General features: G+C 46.0%; 1 protein-coding gene across 3 annotated transcripts in view; it reads right to left on the bottom strand.

Moving 5' to 3' along the window:
- The window catches only part of Adra1a (adrenoceptor alpha 1A), a 113,083-nt gene that overhangs the window by 6,976 nt on the left and 87,908 nt on the right, over window positions 1-18,199 (bottom strand). Inside the window, exons 3-4 of one of the 3 annotated variants that reach the window (XM_048422061.3) lie at window positions 17,694-17,932; window positions 11,930-13,468 (exon numbers count right to left, since the gene is read on the bottom strand). In XM_048422061.3, the coding sequence (XP_048278018.3) occupies window positions 13,460-13,468; window positions 17,694-17,932 (248 nt within the window). In that variant the 3' untranslated portion in view covers window positions 11,930-13,459. Of the gene's footprint in view, window positions 1-11,929; window positions 17,933-18,199 lie in introns of those variants that run through there. The other 2 variants (XM_085698669.2, XM_048422060.3) reach the window with 2 other exon arrangements.

Here is an 18,199-nt window from a genome sequence, read left to right as displayed (position 1 = left end):
TACATACCCAGACGTGGCATAGCAGAGCCAAATGGTGGTCTGTCTTTAGCTTTGTGAAAAACCTCTATATTGATCATCATGGCTTGGCTAGCTTACACTGCCATTAGCAGTATGTAAGGATCCCCTCCCCCCCCATCTGTGCCAGCATTGCCTTTATAGTTCTCTTGACCAAGAACGGAACCTCAGTGTAGCTGTGAGTCTCCACAATTGCTAAGACTGTTGAGAAACTTTTGCATATGTTTGTTTTTTTTTAAAAAAAGATTTATTTATTTTATGTGTATGGGTATTTTGCCTGCATGTATGTCTGTTCACCTTATGTGTATAGTCCCCACAGAAGCCAAAGGAGGGAGTTGGATTCCTTGGAACTGGAGTTACAGACAGTTGTGAGTTGCCATGTAGGTGCTGGAAATATTCAGGGCTCATTTTTTTTAAGGTTTATTTATTTATTATGTACACAGTGTTCTGCCTGCATACCAGAAGAGGGCACCAAATGTCATTGTAGATCATTGTGAGCCACCATGTGCTTGCTGGGAATTGAACTCAGGACCTCTGAAAGAGTAGCCAGTGCTCTTAATTTCTGAGCCATCTCTCCAGCCCCTCAGACAGGGCTCTTAACTGCTGAACCATCTCTCCAGCCCCTCAGACAGGGCTCTTAACTGCTGAACCATCTCTCCAGCCCCTCAGACAGGGCTCTTAACTGCTGAACCATCTCTCCAGCCCCTCAGACAGGGCTCTTAACTGCTGAACCATCTCTCCAGCCCCTCAGACAGGGCTCTTAACTGCTGAACCAATCTCTCCAGCACCCACTGCAGCAAACTACTTGACTTTGTAGCTCATCTTTTGAGGTCTGTTTATTGGCTTGTCTATTAATTAGAGTCTTTGTTTTTCTTGGTATTGAGCTTTTTGAGTTCTTTATATACTAGACATTAATGTTGTGATGAATGTTTTGCTAATAAAGATTTTCTATAGTCTGTCTCTTTGCTTAATATTTGTTCCCCTGCTGGAAAGTTTTTAGTCTTATGCAATCCCGTTTGTCCATCATTGGCATTAATTCTTGAGTTACTGGAGTTCTTTTCAGGCAATTCTTCTCTACATCTATGTGCTGAATGTTTTCTTCTAACAGTTTGAGAGGTCCAGGTCTTAGTTAAGGTCTTTGATACATTTGGAATCTGTTTTTCGCAGGGTATGAGATAGGGATCTAGTTTGTTTCCCTACACGTGGACAGTCATTGCCCACTAGCTACCAGTTGAAGAGGCTGCCTTTTACTGAATGTATATGTTGGCATTCTTGTAAAAAGTCAGGTGACCGTACTTGAATGGGTTTAGTGCTGGGTCCTCTGCTTGGCTGATTTGATTGCCTGCTTTTGTCCAACTCCACACTGCACCTCGAAAGATGGTTCTGAAAGTATAACCTGAAAGTGAGTCTGGTTCTCTTTTCTTCTTAGAATTGCATTGTTACTACAGGGTCTTTTGTGTTTTCATATGAGTTTTAGGATTTGTTATATCCCAAATATATATGTACCACATATATAACATATTCATATGCATATGAGTATTGTCATTAGCATTTTGATGGGGGCTACATTGAATCAGTACATTGCCCTTGGCAATGTAGACATTTTCACTATATTAATCCTGACTATCCTTGAGTGTGGGAAGTCTTTTTATGTGTCTTCTTCAATTTCTTTAGGATTTTAAATTTTCTCTTATAAAAGTCTTTCACTGCCTTAGTAAGACTTTTCCCTAGGTATTTTATTTTCTGGATAGTATTTTGAGTGGAATTATTTGCAGCCAGTATATATGAAAGCTGGTGGTTTCTGTATGCTGATTTTATATCCTGGTATTTTATAACAGTGGTTATCATGTTTAGGAGTTTTTTTTTTTTAAAGGGATCTTTAGGTCTCTTACGTGTAGGAACCTATCATTTGTCTATAGCAGTATTTGACTTCTTTATTTCCTGTTTGTGGTCCTTTCATCTTTTCTTCTTGTCTTATTTCTTCAAATAATGTACAGAATGAGAGGAGAGAAGATGGACACCCTACTCTTGCTCTGACTTCAGTAGAACTACTTTATGTTTTTCCATTTAGTATCCTGTTCGTTATAAGTTTGGCGTATAAAGCCATTATTTTACTGAGGTAATCCTTCCCATCCATCCATCCATCCATCCATCCATCCATCCATCCATCCATCATCCCTCCATTTGTTTCAGTTCTAGTTCTGTGGGGCATTTATCATGAAAGGATGTTAGACTTCACTGAAGGCCTTTCTGTATCTGTTGAGATGATCATGTGATTTCCGCCCTTACATCTATTAGTCAGATGTATTACATGTATTGATCTGTGCATGTTGAACCTCCCTGCACCCCTGGACTAAAGATCACTTGGTCATAGTGAAAAATCTCTGGGAGGGAATGGAGCTCAAGTGTAACCCTGGGGTTCTGAGGTTCTGCCACTGCAGTCAGAAAACAGTCTCTACTGGAGAGTTCTCCTTGCCCTTTTCTGACCACTGGCTGCTCTGCTCTTTGCCTTGGCTTTGGGCCACTCAATACATTCTGCCCAGAGCACATTTAACATCTCCATGTTGGATTTCTATGACTTCCTTCTCTGGCTTCTTTCCTCTAAGCCTGATGACCCAGTCATCTGGCCTATGTCCTGAACGCTGCCGTCCCGCATATTGCAAGTCCGTTCTCCCATATGTCACCCAGCAGCAGCTTTCCTCTTCTCGGCCACCCGCTCCCTTTGTCCCCAGCCATGTCCCCAGCATGTCACAACCAAACAATGAGGGTGTTATGCATTTAGAGAAAGAGGTTTAAAATATTTTATTAGGGAGCACTCATCAATACGGAACAAAGCTTAAATACATGGCATCAATATGCATAAGGGACATATAAATTTTCATCACCGGGATGGTCACATTATGAAACAAATAAAATAAATTTACTCTTAACAGTGGGCACAATCATAAAGTCCATATTTTAATAATTTATTCATTTGCTTAATATTATGTACATTTATTTTCTTGAGAAACAAAAAGAACATAAACCCAACATGTTATTTACCATGTCACGTCATAAACAAATGGCCCTGTAAAAATGCTGTGTAAAAAAAAAATCATAAACACTTAAGTAGCACATTCCAAGGGTATGGAGTCCATTTAAATGAAATTAAATGCTTCAAAGCCTTTGTAGATTTCTGGGTGTTCCTAAATGCATTAATACACAACAGTGCACACAATTCAAGTACAGCAATGCACACACATGAATATATTATTTTCACATGATAGAGAATTCTCCTTACAGAGCACAGAGCACATACCAGGCTCTCAACGAAAGGGAATGTGATCGTCAAGTCCACTGATCAAAGACAAACCCTGGAGCTGGTGGGCACAGCTCTCAAGCACTGGGCACTTAGGAACTCTACCTCGTGGGACTCTTACGTGTCACAATTGTCAAGGTTATAGGAGAGTCAGGGCAGCTAAAACCAGCCAGGCAGCCCACATCTGTGTCTCCGGTAGCCTGGCAATGTTGTGTTTGTGTTTTTTCAGCAGCTCTGAGGAAGAGACAGGCAGAAAAGCTGCAGCCGGCCAGCAAATGTCAGGGTTCGTGTCTGAATAGCAGCAGCATTATTTACTAAGATACGCTTTTCCCGTGCCCTAGCAAGTCAAGTCAGTAAGCGCTGGCCGATGGCAAAAGTGTAGTTCAGGTCCGTGGCTTTTTCTGCTCTTTCTTCCATCTCCTGGGCTGTGTTTAGTTTATAATCATCACCAAACACCATTGGCTAAACACGTGTCCTGGCAGAACCAGCTGCTGCCTCTTTGGCATGGAAGGCAGCCATTGTGGTATTGTAGCGACGCAGTTCACCGAGTACTTGTGCAGGACAAAGCTCCTTCTTGCCAAGCGTGTTGTGCAATGTTTCCTTCCTGTGACAGTTTCTCTGCTTTTAATAGCACTGAATCGCCTTCCCTACAATTCCCTTGCTAAGTCTTCCCAAGCCTTTGGTTACTTATTTAGATTAAACACCTCACGTTTGAGAAAATGTATGATGAAAAAGGAATTAGATATATTTTTTTTTCTGTTTAGGCATATCATTGTAATGTAGAAAGCTTTGAGAACAAATGTGGGCTACTGAATGACCAATGCTTTTCAATTTTCAGCCAGGCCAAACTTGGTGGCTCTACTGGGAAAGAGCCCCTACGCTCTCTATGTCCGGGTTTGTCCGGTGAGTTTTCCGTTGTCTTAAAGAAAGAAGTGAAGAGGAAAACAGGTGTGGTTTATCTGCAGGACTAGGGGGATGAGGCTTACTGAGCCCAGGGACCAGCATGGTTAAAGAAGCTGTTCCCCCTTGTGCCTGGAAAACGGAAGGAGGGGAAGCCCTAGCCCATACTTGTGCATGTTCCTTCCTTTCTGGGAGCTACTTCCCTTCTTCCCCACTATCCTTTTCTCTCAGGATCCAGAAGGAAGTTAGTATTTTTGAGAAGCCTAATTTTGTGGTTTGTGGGCACTTCCTTCTAAGTTTTCACCCTGGATCCCGGAGCACTCATTCCCTCCATGGACTGCAAACAAATGCTCCTAGGGTGAAGACCCTGTCTCGGTCATTGCTATTCTCCATCTCTTAGGTCCCAGGAGACCCGTACTTTATACTGAATCAGGGATGGAGCCCACAACTGGATGCAGTGAAGAAGTGGGGATTTGTTTTGTATACTGATTTTCCCTCTGCCTCTGCAGATATATCAGAGTTTGAGGAACACTACAGGAACGTCGTTGTGAGGGTTCAACTGGTTTTAGTGTGTAGCGCAGGGGATCAACCCTATAGCTGTATTCACTCTAAGCAAGTGATCTACCACTGAGCCACACCTCCAGCCTTGGTGTTTCATTTGTCAGAATCCAGTGGGGGAAATTGTCTAAGCTTGCTATACAGACATGGACGGCTTTTGTTCCCATGTTGACAGCAGTGATAGGTTAGATTTGCATCCCTGTCCGAGGAAGTCTAGCCAAGGGACAAGTTTACACGCCAGGCAGGACACAGTGTTTCTTAAAGTGATCCCAAAAGGACAAAGGATGATTTGGGGAGGACAGAAGTCACAGACAGGGATCTGGCTTACTATAGTAGGCATATGTTTCGATAAAAAGCAGGACTTTTGGGGAACCATATTATAATTTTTAAAAATGAGCTTGGCTTGTTTGTTTTGCATTTTAAAATTTGTTTTGTGTGTACACCATAGCACACATGTGGAGGCCAGAGGACAACTTTCAAGAGTTGGTTCTTTTCTACCACCATGTGGATCCCAGGGACTGATCCCAGGTCCTCAGGCTTGGTGGCAAGCGTGTAGCCAGCCTGATGACCCTCATATTCAGAATACTGAGCATCGAGGCAATAAAATTCTATCTTTTCATAGAGTAGCAATTTTACTCCAGTTCCCAAATATTCATTTATTTTTTTAGAGCGCCAAATCTAGGCAGAGAGGTTTCCTAGAACTGAGACACATGTCTTCTGTCAGTGGGATAACCCGTCTGCCCTTCTGCCATCTGAGAGGTCATGCGTCAGCTTCCTCTCCCCCAGCACTCAGGGAACCAGTCATTTGGGCCAAGGCCCTTCCCTTGGCTCTTGTCATAGCCTTCCAGCTGCTCCCTAACATCCAGAACTGAAATAGTCATGGGCTATGTTTATATGAAGCACAGTTGGGCCAAGAACCTAAGCTTGGAAACTGACTTTCCCCGCCCTGCTTAGAGCAAATTTGAGATTTTGACTGTTGGCAGGGAGATGGTGGCCAACCTCTGCCAGAGACAGCCTCTGAATGTACTGATGTTCCCAGCCATTCATGCCCAGCTGAGCTTGGGGTGGGGATCTTCCCATCGAATCACCTGTCCAGAGGTCCCCAGAGGTCCTTTCAAGGGCCCATGGTAATATCTGAGGACAATAGGTTGTGACCTACAGCTCACATGACAGGCACTCAACTCCACTCAAACTCAAACGGCCCCTGTTAGTGATTGGGAATGGCTGTTCATCTCGTAAACATTTACTTCCGACAGTTGCCAGGCGCTGCTGAGCCCTGCTCCCTTAGACAAATTTAAACCGGACTTTTGTGTCGAATCCGGGTCCTCACTCACCCTGCCGTCAGAACAACTCTCCTTCCTCATGCCATCGGCTTTGTAAACACACATGTACCTTGCATGTAGTGACCTTCACAGGACAGCTGAGTCATATAAATCACTTCCCAGCCCCACACCGGTAACTGGAAAAGTGTAAAGCACCATTTTTGCCTGGACAGTCCTGAGCCCCATGGAAATCCTCAAAACAGTTCAGGGAGCCTGACTTAAAAAACAGTACCATGAAATTTCCAGGTAAAGGTGTCTCTAATCCAAAGGAAACAGCGCGATGCAGGGGCTGCAGCTAACTGAGAGCCTGCAGCTGAGTTTCGGAAGGGCAACGCCCAGCATGGCACAGGTCGTTTCTGATAATCCTCCAGAAATGACCTGTGGATGCTGGCGAATTCTGCAGGTGAGCCTGAGGCAGGATAAAGGGTAAAGGAAAGACTTAATCTCTTGATTGTCGTTTGCAGAGTGTCTGGGTTTATGGGTGTCTCACAGGTCTTTTATACTACTCACCCCATGTAGAAAGGAGCTGGGTGGGGAGATGAGTTAGGGAGGATGCTGGCAAGTGGTGGGGGGCCCACTGTGACAGACTGCTTATGCCATCTCATGGGGCACCTTCCTGAACTCACATCTCACTTGCTCCCCATTTCAGAGCTGAAGACATGGGGCCAGAGGGGTCAAGGGGCTTGCTCCGAGCCACTGTGAGACAGGGGGTTTCACTGAGGCCCAGGACTGTGATGGCCCTGACTATGGCTCTTTCTATACCAATCTCAACATCCCTCCAGCTTCCCTCTTGTGATGCGGTCTGGGTGGATCCGAGCAGGCCAAGACTCAGCAAGTTGAGTCTGGTTTAGGTTCCCACAAGAGTGCTTCAGAAGCAATGGGAGGGGTCAAGTCTCAGGTTTCTCTTTTGCAAAGTCCCTGCAAACTTTTCCCTTTCTCTGCTTTGATGCCCAAATCCTTGTGCCCGCTCTCTATGAAAATCTCCCACCTACAATACGACTCTACAATCTTGTTCCTGCACATTTCAAACTGCATTAAAGGGCTTAACAGTGAGCAGGGGTTCTAGAAACAGATGTGAGCAGAAATGTTTAAAGTTTGTAGGATTGTGGTGTGTGCGTGTGTGTGTGTGTGTGTGCATGCGTGCGTGCGTGCGTGCGTGCGTGTGTGTGTGTGTGTGTGTGGTGTATAGACAAGAGGACACTCTCAGGAATTGTCCCTCAGGAGCTGACCACCTTGTCTTTTAGGTACAGTCTCTTACTTTGACCTGGAACTCACTGATTTGACCAGGCTGGCCAGCGAGCTCCAGGGGTGCTCCTGTGTGCTTCCCAGTGCTGTGATCGCAAGGGTGCACTGTTGTCTTCTTCCCTCCCTCCCTCCCTCCCTCCCTCCCTCCCTCCCTCCCTCCCTCCCTCCCTCCTTCCCTCCCTCCCTCTCTCCCTCCTTCCTTCTTCTCTTCTTTCTTTCATGAGTTCTGGGAATTGAACTCATTCTTAGGATTTGCAAGGCAAACACTTGATCAGCTATCTCCACAGACCTAAAAATCCACTTTTTGTGACTTTTTATGACTTTGTTTCTGCACCACCCATTAGAGTCACGGGAAGGAGTAAAAGAATCTTAGAGTTTGCTATGTGGATTCAATTGCTATGGAAATGACCGGAAGGATGGTTTTTGTTTGTAACTTACTAGAGTCATCGAATAAAGACTTGTTTTTCTTCATTTCTGATGAAGAGAGCATGCAATTTGATTTGGGCTTTCAACGCTGAGCGGGATGACCATAGCAGGCTGCCTGCTCTCACCTGAAGTTAGGGATGAGGGCTGTGATGCTCAGCACAGGAAAGCAGGAGCCAGGCTGGCCGCCAGAAATGGAGGTGAGAGCAAGCAAGGGATACTGCCTTTTAATTCAATTTCATCTTTAATAAGAGTTTTATTCTTTAAAAAAAAGAAGCAAATTGTTCCATAAGTCTGGGGTGCTTGCATGTTTTTCTCTCACAAGCACCTGCCGCTGCACTTTCTCCTAGCCTCATTTGTCACCTTGGACTTCAGCGCCTCTTTTGGAGAAAGCTGCTCACTGACCTGCCGTCTGTCAATGGCCTCGGTGCCTCTGCTTTCTACAGCTGCTGTCACTTCTGGTGTGACACGGGGACCTACACACGTAGGTGTAGTGTGGAAGGGGAGACACTACAAGCTCAGAGTTTGATCAATGAGGAGACAAAGGACAGACACGTTTAGTGGACCCACCATCAAGACAGAGCCACACACGCTCAGACCTATTTTGGGGTGGCTTTTGGCTCTGAACACTTCTGTAGGCTTTGATGCCTCAAGAGATTGTCTTCTGCCTCCCTTCTAGATTGGGCTAACACTAACTTTGCTGTGATTCTCTAGATGGGGACACTGCACTGTGGAGATTGATGGACCACAGGCTCCGGGGCAGGGGTGAGGGCAGGAAACCAAAGAAAAATTCTTTGGTGTAAGGAAAACAGGGTGGGAGAGACCATGCTGTGTAGCAGCTGAGACTTCTAAATGAGGATGGATGTTTTTCACTTCTTAACATGAAGCTGGGCAGAAGAAGACATTCCTCTGTTTGTCACAGTGACACTGTGGGGGCAGGAGATCTGTCTACTATAAGGGCTTGGAGAGATTATGAAGCAGAAATAGAACTTCGTAAGAGAAGTGATCTAGACAGGACAAGGTGTTTCACCGCCCTGTAGTGAAGAAAGCATATCACTATGGTTTCAGGAGGCTCTTGCAGTAATGATGGAAAGATATCCTCAGAGGTCTTAATTAATTGAAATCCCTTTCACCAGGAGGTGAAATCGCTTTCACCTCATGGCCTTTGGTCTGGTTATTTCAGTAGATGGGACCTGGGCTGATCACAGTGTTCCCGAGATGCCCTAGTAACCCACTTCTCAGGACTAAGGCTGTCACTGGTCTTTAATTCCGCCTTCTGCCTCACTCCAACCCTATAGTCGAGGATCTGTCCCCGTCAGCACTGGGGTTCTGCTTTTCTGGATGCTGATGTCTCGGGTGGAGGCCAAATGCCCACCTGACCCAAGACACACGCTAGTTTGGGATTTTCCATAGTTGGTACATAATCCATGTTATTAAATTTCTAGAAACTCCAGGTCTCTGATTGTTACCCTGGCCTTTCAAGTTCTTGTTGGTTTGTCCCCCCAGCCACTCCTCCTCCTCTTTTTTCTTGCCTGGCAGGGGGTTGAGGGGCTTTCCTCCCTTGGGAGTAGAGTGTTGCTGTGTGTGTTCCAAATGATACAACTGTCCCTGCCCTTCAGAATGTCTGCCTGGTTGAGAAGTTGAAACCATGTCAGGGCAATATATTCAAGGTACCTTTCAAAATGCTTTAAGTATTGCAGTTTTAAGAAGCGTCTGGGAGATCACAAGCAAGTGCATAGTTTGTTGACAAATCCATTTTACAGACAATTGGCATAAAAACTCGGGGAGGAATAAACAGAAAGTGCTGAATTTGAACTTCCTAGCTAGGTAACGGAGTATGGATTTTGTGGGGGGTATGGGAAGAAAGGAGAGAATGTATGGGATTGTATGAGTTGAACTGAATGACCCCTAAATTCTCATTTCAATTTGATCTCTTGTTTCCTCACAATGTGACTGTATTTGGAAATAGTCTTTACAGAGGTATTTAAGGTGCAGTGAGATCATGGGGACACTGGGGATCATCCAGTGTTCTTGTAAGAAGTAGAAGATCACACAGAAATTCAGGGGGAAGTCAACATCAGTTGAAGAAGACACGGCCAACTAACACCTTGATTTGGGATTTCTAGCATCTTAGGATCATAACGACTCCGGCAGATGTTGTTGAAGCCATACAAGACTGCGTTATTGAGCAAAAATGTGCCCGAGAATTGAACATGGGGATACAAATGCTGAAGCTACCAGCAAGAACTGGAGCACTCATGTGGAAGATGAGTCTTCAAGGCAGACATTTCCCTAGTTAAAGGGCAGGGTAGGCAAGAAGGGGAATCCTACGTTTCAGGAACATGCAGCATGGTGTGTGGGAGAGGAACAAGGAGCAGAGCCTTGGAGGAAGCAGCATCCCATGGACAGTCTAGCTGAGGTGTGCCTCCTGATGGATTAGCCATTGCTCAACGGGAAGGGGGAACCAAGCTTACTCTATGGGTTCACCAGGACCTTGAAGCGCCCGGTGACCTCCTAAGAGGGAAAGTTCACAAGAAAGAGAGAACAAAAGCAAGAGCCAAAAGGTGATGATGGAGAATAAGGTCGACTTTGAGCGCATGGCAAAAATGTCTAGATTGTGAGAGGTTGGTTAGAGGTACTCCGGAAACCATTCCAAGCCACAGCACCCCTGAAATGTGGCCTCACAGTATGCCGTGCCCTTCGTGAGGGACGGATCACCCAAGAACAGAAAGGCAGAAATCCAAGGTGAGGCTCAAGGTCCTGAAAGGACCAGGGCCCCGAGGATGCTCTCGCCTTCCTGGCCTCATTTTCTGGCCCAGGCTCGTGGATAAAAGTTACTGTGGTTGCTTTGGGAACTTATCCTTTTACTCACAGCGTGGAGCACGTTTCCCACAGACAAGGGCCTAAGGAAACACCATTCATTGTCTGCAAAACTGGCAGGCGTGGAGGGTTGATTTATGGGGTTAGGATGGAATCAGCATAAGGTAGAAAGAGCAAAGGGTGTAGACACAGCACGAGGGGGAGAAAGGGTGTGGAAGGGAAGCTGTCTTTTTTTCCAGGCTCAGTTTGGATGTGGTGCCAATAGTTCCGGGCCTTCACAGATTATGTCTGCCTCCACTGCCCTACCCATGGCCCATCCTTGGGGTCTCCTTTCTCAGTACTCAGATGCTGCACTAAGTCACATGATCTGAGTCTTAGTTGCCTCTGGAAACCCCCTGCTCCTCACTGTCCCTTCAGGACTAGAGAGGAAAGGAAGGGGTCCTCCACTGAAACATTAGCTCAGGGAAACACGGTTTTTGCATTTCTCAGGGAGTGCTCAGTAAATTTTCTGATATTGGAGCCATTTCTATTTCATTCATTAATGATTTCAATTTAACAAAAACACGGAGAAAGAGGAAAGAAAGGGAGACACAGGAGGAGGGAGACACAAGAAAAAATTCTATTTTCACTTTTCTTCTGGAAGATGCTCTCTGTGCCCCGTCACTTTTCCTAATGAGTTCCAAGTAGGTTCCAAATGCTCTAACACGGGGGACTGTGCTCATTGGGCCTCTCCAAGAAGCTCAAAGGTTTCTAGGGATCTTTACTTCGATGAGTTCTGAGGACCTGGGAGAAATTTCATGGCATCCTTGGTCAAGTGGCTGCTCTGAGTTGGATAGATGTCATGGGGGCGAGACTGCCTTCTAAGCCTGGAGGACCTTTGGACTCACTGTGGCTTCTGTTGACCTGCCTACCCCATGGGGCACAATGTGGGGAGTGGTAAACGCTTCCCTCTGCTCCTATCACCTGCCTGGAATCCTGAGGATGTCAATGTGAACTTGCTGCTGTATGTAACAACTCACACAGTTTGGGAACGTTGACTTCATCCAGGAGTGATCCATCAGTGACCTATTTTTTTTTTTTACAATCATGCCAATCACCCCCAGCCACAGTTCAGTAGTATTGGCTCTATACTGCAAGCTAGTGGTGGCCTGGAGTGTGGCTGGAAAACTGTGGCCCATGGGCTAAATTTGGTCCACACCTTGCTGCCTTTTGAGTTACAAATGAGTCTACATTTTTAAAGGACTGTCCCTAGCCTCCCACTAAAGAGCCAAAACGGAGAACTTAAACCACCATGCTCGAAATATTTACCATCTAGCCATTTATAGGAAAGGCTTACCAACTCCTGGTATACATTAAACAGATGTTTATTTATTTGTTTTTGGTTCCACTAGGAGCACCTCCCCATTTGTAACAATGCCTCTTGGAAAAACACATACTTGACTTCTGAACCCACCATCAGCTCGTACACTGGGGACTGACTGTGCCCCACGTTGGTTTCATGTCAGGGTGGTGCTGTGGAGAGGGGCCATCGGGGACTGCTAATCAGAGTGTGCCCAATGACCCAAGGTTCCCTTTGGGACCTTTGTATTCCTGAGGACCTTAGGGAGACAGTTACAGCCGACTTTGCCTGACACGTCACCCTACTGAGCAGAGGGATCGCCTTCTGCCCCTAGCTATTTCCCTGGGTTGGAAGCAGCTTATCCGTGGAGAAAGGACAGAATGCCAGGTGCCTGTCTGTCAGCCAAGGAAACGTGAACGGGTGACCATGTACTACAAGTTCTTCCTAACCGTTGGCCAGGACAGGCAGGGAGGAGGTGTGATCAGAGTTAGAGCCCTGACCCAGAACTGAAGAAGGGAGCTATGGACGTCAGAAAGTCAAAATACAGGGCGGACCTGCAGACACGGAAGCCTCGTGGAGAAAGGTTGGATATGAGGATGTTCAGAGAAGTCCTTAACTCCTGACTTCTATTTTTTCACATGCCAAATGTAGGTAAAAGCTTCCCTTTCCTTCTCCCACACCAGAATGACCTGAGAAAGGTTTGATAAGTATGTGGTGATACACATATCCATGTGTGTGTGTGTGTGTGTGTGTCTGTGTGTGTAAGCTCTAAGTCCATGTTGGAATTTCTGTCTTAGCTACTTCTCTTCAGATACATTTATTTTATTCAGCCTGATTCATAAACCAGGTTGTTCATCTTTTTTTCCCCCTCTAAACACAATGCTAAGTTGTGCTAAGATTTTTTTCCCCACCTAATTAAGTCTGTATTTTTCATGGCTCAACAATCATCAAACCCAGCTTATAATGTGACTGCACTGAGTGTGCTACAGGGACCGCATGACAATAACTCCCAAGCCACACGAAAGAAAAGGTCATTATTTGCCCTTTGTGAATAAGCCACCAGTTTCAGGACAGTTTCTTTCGTGTCAGTTGGGGCAGAGCGTGACTAACCCTTCCGGTTCTGAGTCACGGCTGTGGTCAGTTTCCTCCTTCAACGCTCCCTGCCACCCCTACCGCCTTTGGAGGTTCAGCAGTGGTAGTTGGAAACATGACATTCTCCCGCAGAGAGCAGGCACGGCTCTTTTTCAGCTCTCTCATGTGCCATAGAGCCCAGGAAACATGAATGAGAGCTCATCCATGGCATCGTTGGCCAGGGACTGGCTTCATAGGCTAAAATCCTAACTCACTTCCCGGCCCAGCTCCCAGTCATGTCCACTCATTCAGCTTGCAGGGAACTTGGAGGGCTGGAGGCCACTGCTGTCACGGCTTTTGGAAGATGTGACCTCAGCTCAGCTCCTCAGCATAGTTTGGAGGCCCAGAGCAGGTGCTGTGTTCCAACTGGGCTCTTTCGGAGCTGTGTACGCACAGGTGGCTTCACGGTTAAAAGCCCTAGTAGTGTGAAAAAGAGACCAGAGTGACCGATGAGTGCCTCTGATGCCTGTGCATCTGCTACCTCTGTCTCCTCTTGTTGCCCTGGTTTTCACTCGCCTTTCATCCTGTTCGCCTTTCTCTCTGCTGAGGAGCCATCTCTTCCCTTAATTAAGACAGCAAGCATTCATCGGAGAGGCAGCGTCATATTTTGGCAAGAGGATGGATGGGGACGCCGCTATCCCCAGAAGCAATTGGGAATGTTTGTTAGCGGTGATTAAGAAGTGGTGATTGACACAGGAACAATTACCTGCTCAAGGAAATGCTTCCTAAAATAGTTTCGCTCCCAGGCTTGCACCCCCAAACCTACTGTGCTAAAAGGTCTTCATGCTGGCCCATATAGAAAAGGAAGTGAGCTAAGATGCACAACTGCCGACCAATGGCCTGTCTTCAAAAACCACCAGTCGCTGGCTACCTGGAGACCAGCGTTCTGAGTGGCATCCAGGAAAGTCACGTGCCCAGCGCATGCTCTGTACTTCCTGGTGGGATGCCTCTGGTCTCTTCCCTTTTTGCTATCTTGTAAAATAAAGGTTGGAATTAGGCGAATGGGAACTAGTGTTGTAGCTGTTTGTATATATCTTTGAAAAGGCATACTTCCTACGTGCTCATATTGACTTCCACACACCACCCAGTACGTGTCCCATCTGTCACTGGGCCTTCCCATTCTTGGCTAATTCTTCCGTGTTTGGTTATATGCTCATCTTGTTCTGGTTTAGTATAACCTACCTGCTTCGTAAGGCTTTAGCTCTATCTGGGAGCACTATGTCCTGGAGATGGGAAGGCTCTCTAATAGTTGGAATTATATATGGTGTATTTGCTAAGATTAATTTGTAGAAAAAAACCCCCAAGGGAATAAATTCCATTAAAGTTTGGATGTGGAACAGTCTCCTGAGAATCTCCAATTCAAACTCTCTTGTCCCAATGTGTGAAGCAGAGGTACCGCACAGAGTGTGAACAGCTAGAGGGAAACTCAGTCTTGAACCACAGTTCCTTCTTCACCATGGGCAAGTTTTAGCCCTTCTCAACCACCAGAGTTCATTTTAAAACTGGCAATGGAAGAGTTTCTAGAGGATCAGAGCCACTGATCCCTGACATGTGATGGAGCTAACAGAAGTGCCGTAAGGGAGGACTTATAGCTCAGCGAGCACTCTCTGTCTTGGGTCAGTCCTAGGCAGTGCTGAGAGCTGGAAGCGTCAGTGCTTTGCAAAGGGTGTCACATGCAGAGTAATTCCATGCAGAAGCAGTTTGGGGTGAGACTATGGCAAGGACGAGCTTTTCTTGCAGTGGCATAGCCTGGATTTTTTTTTCTTAATAGGGTCTCATGTAGTCTAGGCTTGCTCAAACTTACTATGTATTCAAGGTTAACTTTGGACTCTTGATTCTCTTCTTTGTACCTCCTGAATGCTGAGTTTGCAATCGTGAGCCACCACTCTCGGTGTTAGGTGCTGCTGGGGTTTGTATGTCAGGCAAGCACCCCACCAACTGAGCTGCTTCTCTGATGCCCTGGAGAAACTTTTGAGTGAAGAGAGCCAAGGCCCCTCTTCATACACACGGTCTGAATCTCACACTAGTCTCAAAGTCGCCTACCATAACAGCCCCCTTGATTTCGTGGCAGAGAGACAATCCCAAAGCGATCGTTTTCTTAGAACACGCAAGAGAGGACGTTTTAACTGGGGTTACTCTGGGTAAATTCTTAAAACTCCAAATAGAAAAATAGAAGCAGTAAACACGTGAATATAAATATGACAATCATTCGTTTGGCTGTAACCATTTTAGATAGTTTTTGGCACACTTAAAGGTACAGACTTTTTTTTTTTTTTTTTTTGGTGAGTGATTAAAAAGACATTCTACTTTTATGCTGTTTACCCCACTTTTGTCACCATGTCTTTTGGTGACATTATCAATTTCTTATAAAGTTGCTGTGTTTCTAGTCAGCACCCTGCTGTGGGAATGGAAAGGGCTGTTAGATACTCGACTGCTTAAGAGGGAGGAATGCCAGAGGGGTGTGTGGGCAGCTGTTTACAGATAATTCTACATGCATACTGCTGGTTTTTATCTGAGGACCTAAACTGGCATTAATGGTAGCCTTTTAGTGTGCCTAAGTTTTCCACCTTCAACATTTGTGTGTTTTCATCCAGTGATTTAAGGATCATCGGTGGCATGGGATGGTACTCTGCTGAAGAAAGGCTCCGCTCCTCCCCGTGAGGATGCTCTTCTATGGGGGAGATGACAAGAACAAGGGTCAGTTTTAGAATGCAGATTTAGAAGGAAGCTAATTGGAACAAGGAAGCTCGTATTGAGCAGAAGACCCAGGCTTGCATTCTGAAGGTCTTCCTGGATACGTTGACACTCACATCTGGTAGAGTTGTTAGGAGCTATGCAGAGAGCCCAAGAAAAGCCTAAAATCCCAGCCAACTTCTCAGTAGCAGAAGCCAAGTTCAGAACACAAGGCCAAGTAACTCTCTTGCTGGCCCACAAGAAGACACAGCCCAGGAAAAGGTGGAGGAAGCAGGTCAGATTCAAAGCCCCAAGACAACTGATCGCAAAACCCACAGCCACACGCATGCACTTCCTTCATTGCAATGTGGATAAAGATTTGCCTTTAGAAAGACTTATGACAGAGTTCAGTTTGATGTAAGGGAGGAAAGGAAAGCTGCAGGGACCAGGAGTCTTCCTCCGGAGGTTTCATGGTAACTTCAACCTGCTCAGATGCTCTTAGGGGAAGAAGTTATGAAAAATGTTGGCAGTTGTGGTTCTTATTAGGGTTGGTGCCACAAACATTAAACCTTATTTTATGATTCTTATGGAGGAATGACAGGCATGTTTTAATTTTTATGTGTGATTGCCATAGTCACCATTCCTAATATTGGGCAGTTGTTTGGCAATCAATTAAAATGTTTGAGGGTGAGCATCAGTATGTTTGGAAGCTTAAAAGAAGTGTGTCTGAACCCTGAGACTCACTCTATGTGCCACCAGTGAACCCCACACAAGCAAGGAAGCAGGTGAGAGGAAATGGAAGCCAGTATTCTGCCATTCCTGAGTTTGCATTATGGAGTTCTGGAAAGGGTGAGTGGTTTGTCCTATCAAAGAGGCTGCAGAACAACAGGACATTAGCCTGATGTTAGCATCCTCCACATTCCAGCTTCTTGGTCTTTAAAGAGGTAAAAGAAGAAAGCCTTCCTTCACCAGGTCTTGCAACTGCTGCCCCGGCCACACCCTCTGCTCCTGAGAAAAGCAAGCTGTCCCTGGCTAGTCCTGGCTATACTCCTTGGGTCCAAGGATGGAGAATGCATCCTAGTTTCAAATGGAAATAAGGAATCTGTCAAAATCAACCTCTGGGAAGACCCCTGTCCAGGTTCACCCAAGCTGAGAATCTGGTGGCGTTTCCACACTCACTTTGGAAGCACGCTGGCCACCACCTTATACTCCTTCTGTCTAGATCCCCTCTCCATAAATGTCAAATGTGGTTGCTAGTGGGTTCAGCCTGAAAATAAAATACCCTCCCTTCCATCAAGAAATAGCTCCAAACTTAGAGTGTGTGCTCAAAATATTCACAATGAAATCATCATCCTGTATTTATAGTCTTTTGGATTGTGTATGAAATTTTCTTTCCCATGGTATTTCTTGTTGAAAGGGTCAGTTGTGGAAAGCAGGATCAGAGAGCGGCTGAGGGTTTGAGCTGAAGGGAAACGGGTCTCCCATCATTCAGGACCAATTAGTTACCAGATACCCTGCCTCTTACTCCGTGCCCTCCCCACTTTCCCCGGGAACTGGTGCCCTCCCTCTCCCCTTTCCCAGATGGGGACCTCTTTGAACGGTCCTGGATTGTCCTTCAAGAATTCACTGGCCTTCTGAGTGGGAATCAGCGGTACCTAGCGACCCCTCTTCCTGAGACCTTTCCCGTTTTCTAGACTTCCTCCCCATTTTCACCGAGGGAGATGGTATGGATCTTAATGGTTGGAACTTGGTGATTTTCTTCGAGGCTGGGGGTCGAGGACCCCACACAGCAGCAGACCTGCAAAAAGCTTTTACTTCTCACCCTGGCTGTGGTACAGGCAGATTGGTCCTTCGGCATTGTAATCCTTGCCGATCCCTGGGGCATGGAAGAGAAAAACTTCCATTCACAGACTCTGTCTGTCTTGGAGATCTTATAGAAAGTCTCTCCCGAGCCCACGGGGATACGAACCATGTCTCTCTGCTGTCCCTCCACGGCCTGGCTGGGCGGGTGCAGGGTGTAGCCCAGGGCATGCTTCGAAGACTGCCGTCTGCGGAGGCACTGGATTCTCAGCACATTCTGAAAGGCCTTCTTGAACTCCTGGCTGGAGCATGGGTATATGATGGGGTTGATGCAGCTGTTTAGGTAGCCAAGCCAAAATACTATTTTGAAAACGGTTTCTGAGGGCTTGAAATCTGGGAAGAAGGACCCTGAAAGAGAACAGAAAGGATTACACAGATGATTGGCAGGTCAAGGGGCCAATCAGTTAAAACCACAAACCAACACACATCTTTTTCTGTCTTTAAAAAGTTTCAAAAGCTTCCCGGTGCTCGAAAGTGTCTCATATTTGCTGGTAACCCCTTTGTTATGATTTCAAAGGCCATTTCAGACCACTAGGGCTGTACCAGCTCCCTCTCTCAGTGATAGAAAATCATGTGTTGGTTTCCTCATGCCTTAGAGAACACAACATGCCAGTT

This window comes from Myodes glareolus, chromosome 12 (genome assembly GCF_982192425.1).
Source record: "Myodes glareolus chromosome 12, mMyoGla1.1, whole genome shotgun sequence".
Lineage (NCBI taxonomy): Eukaryota > Metazoa > Chordata > Mammalia > Rodentia > Cricetidae > Myodes > Myodes glareolus.
The sequence above is the reverse complement of the archived record's forward strand: the minus strand, read 5'-3'. Positions and strand labels throughout refer to the sequence as shown.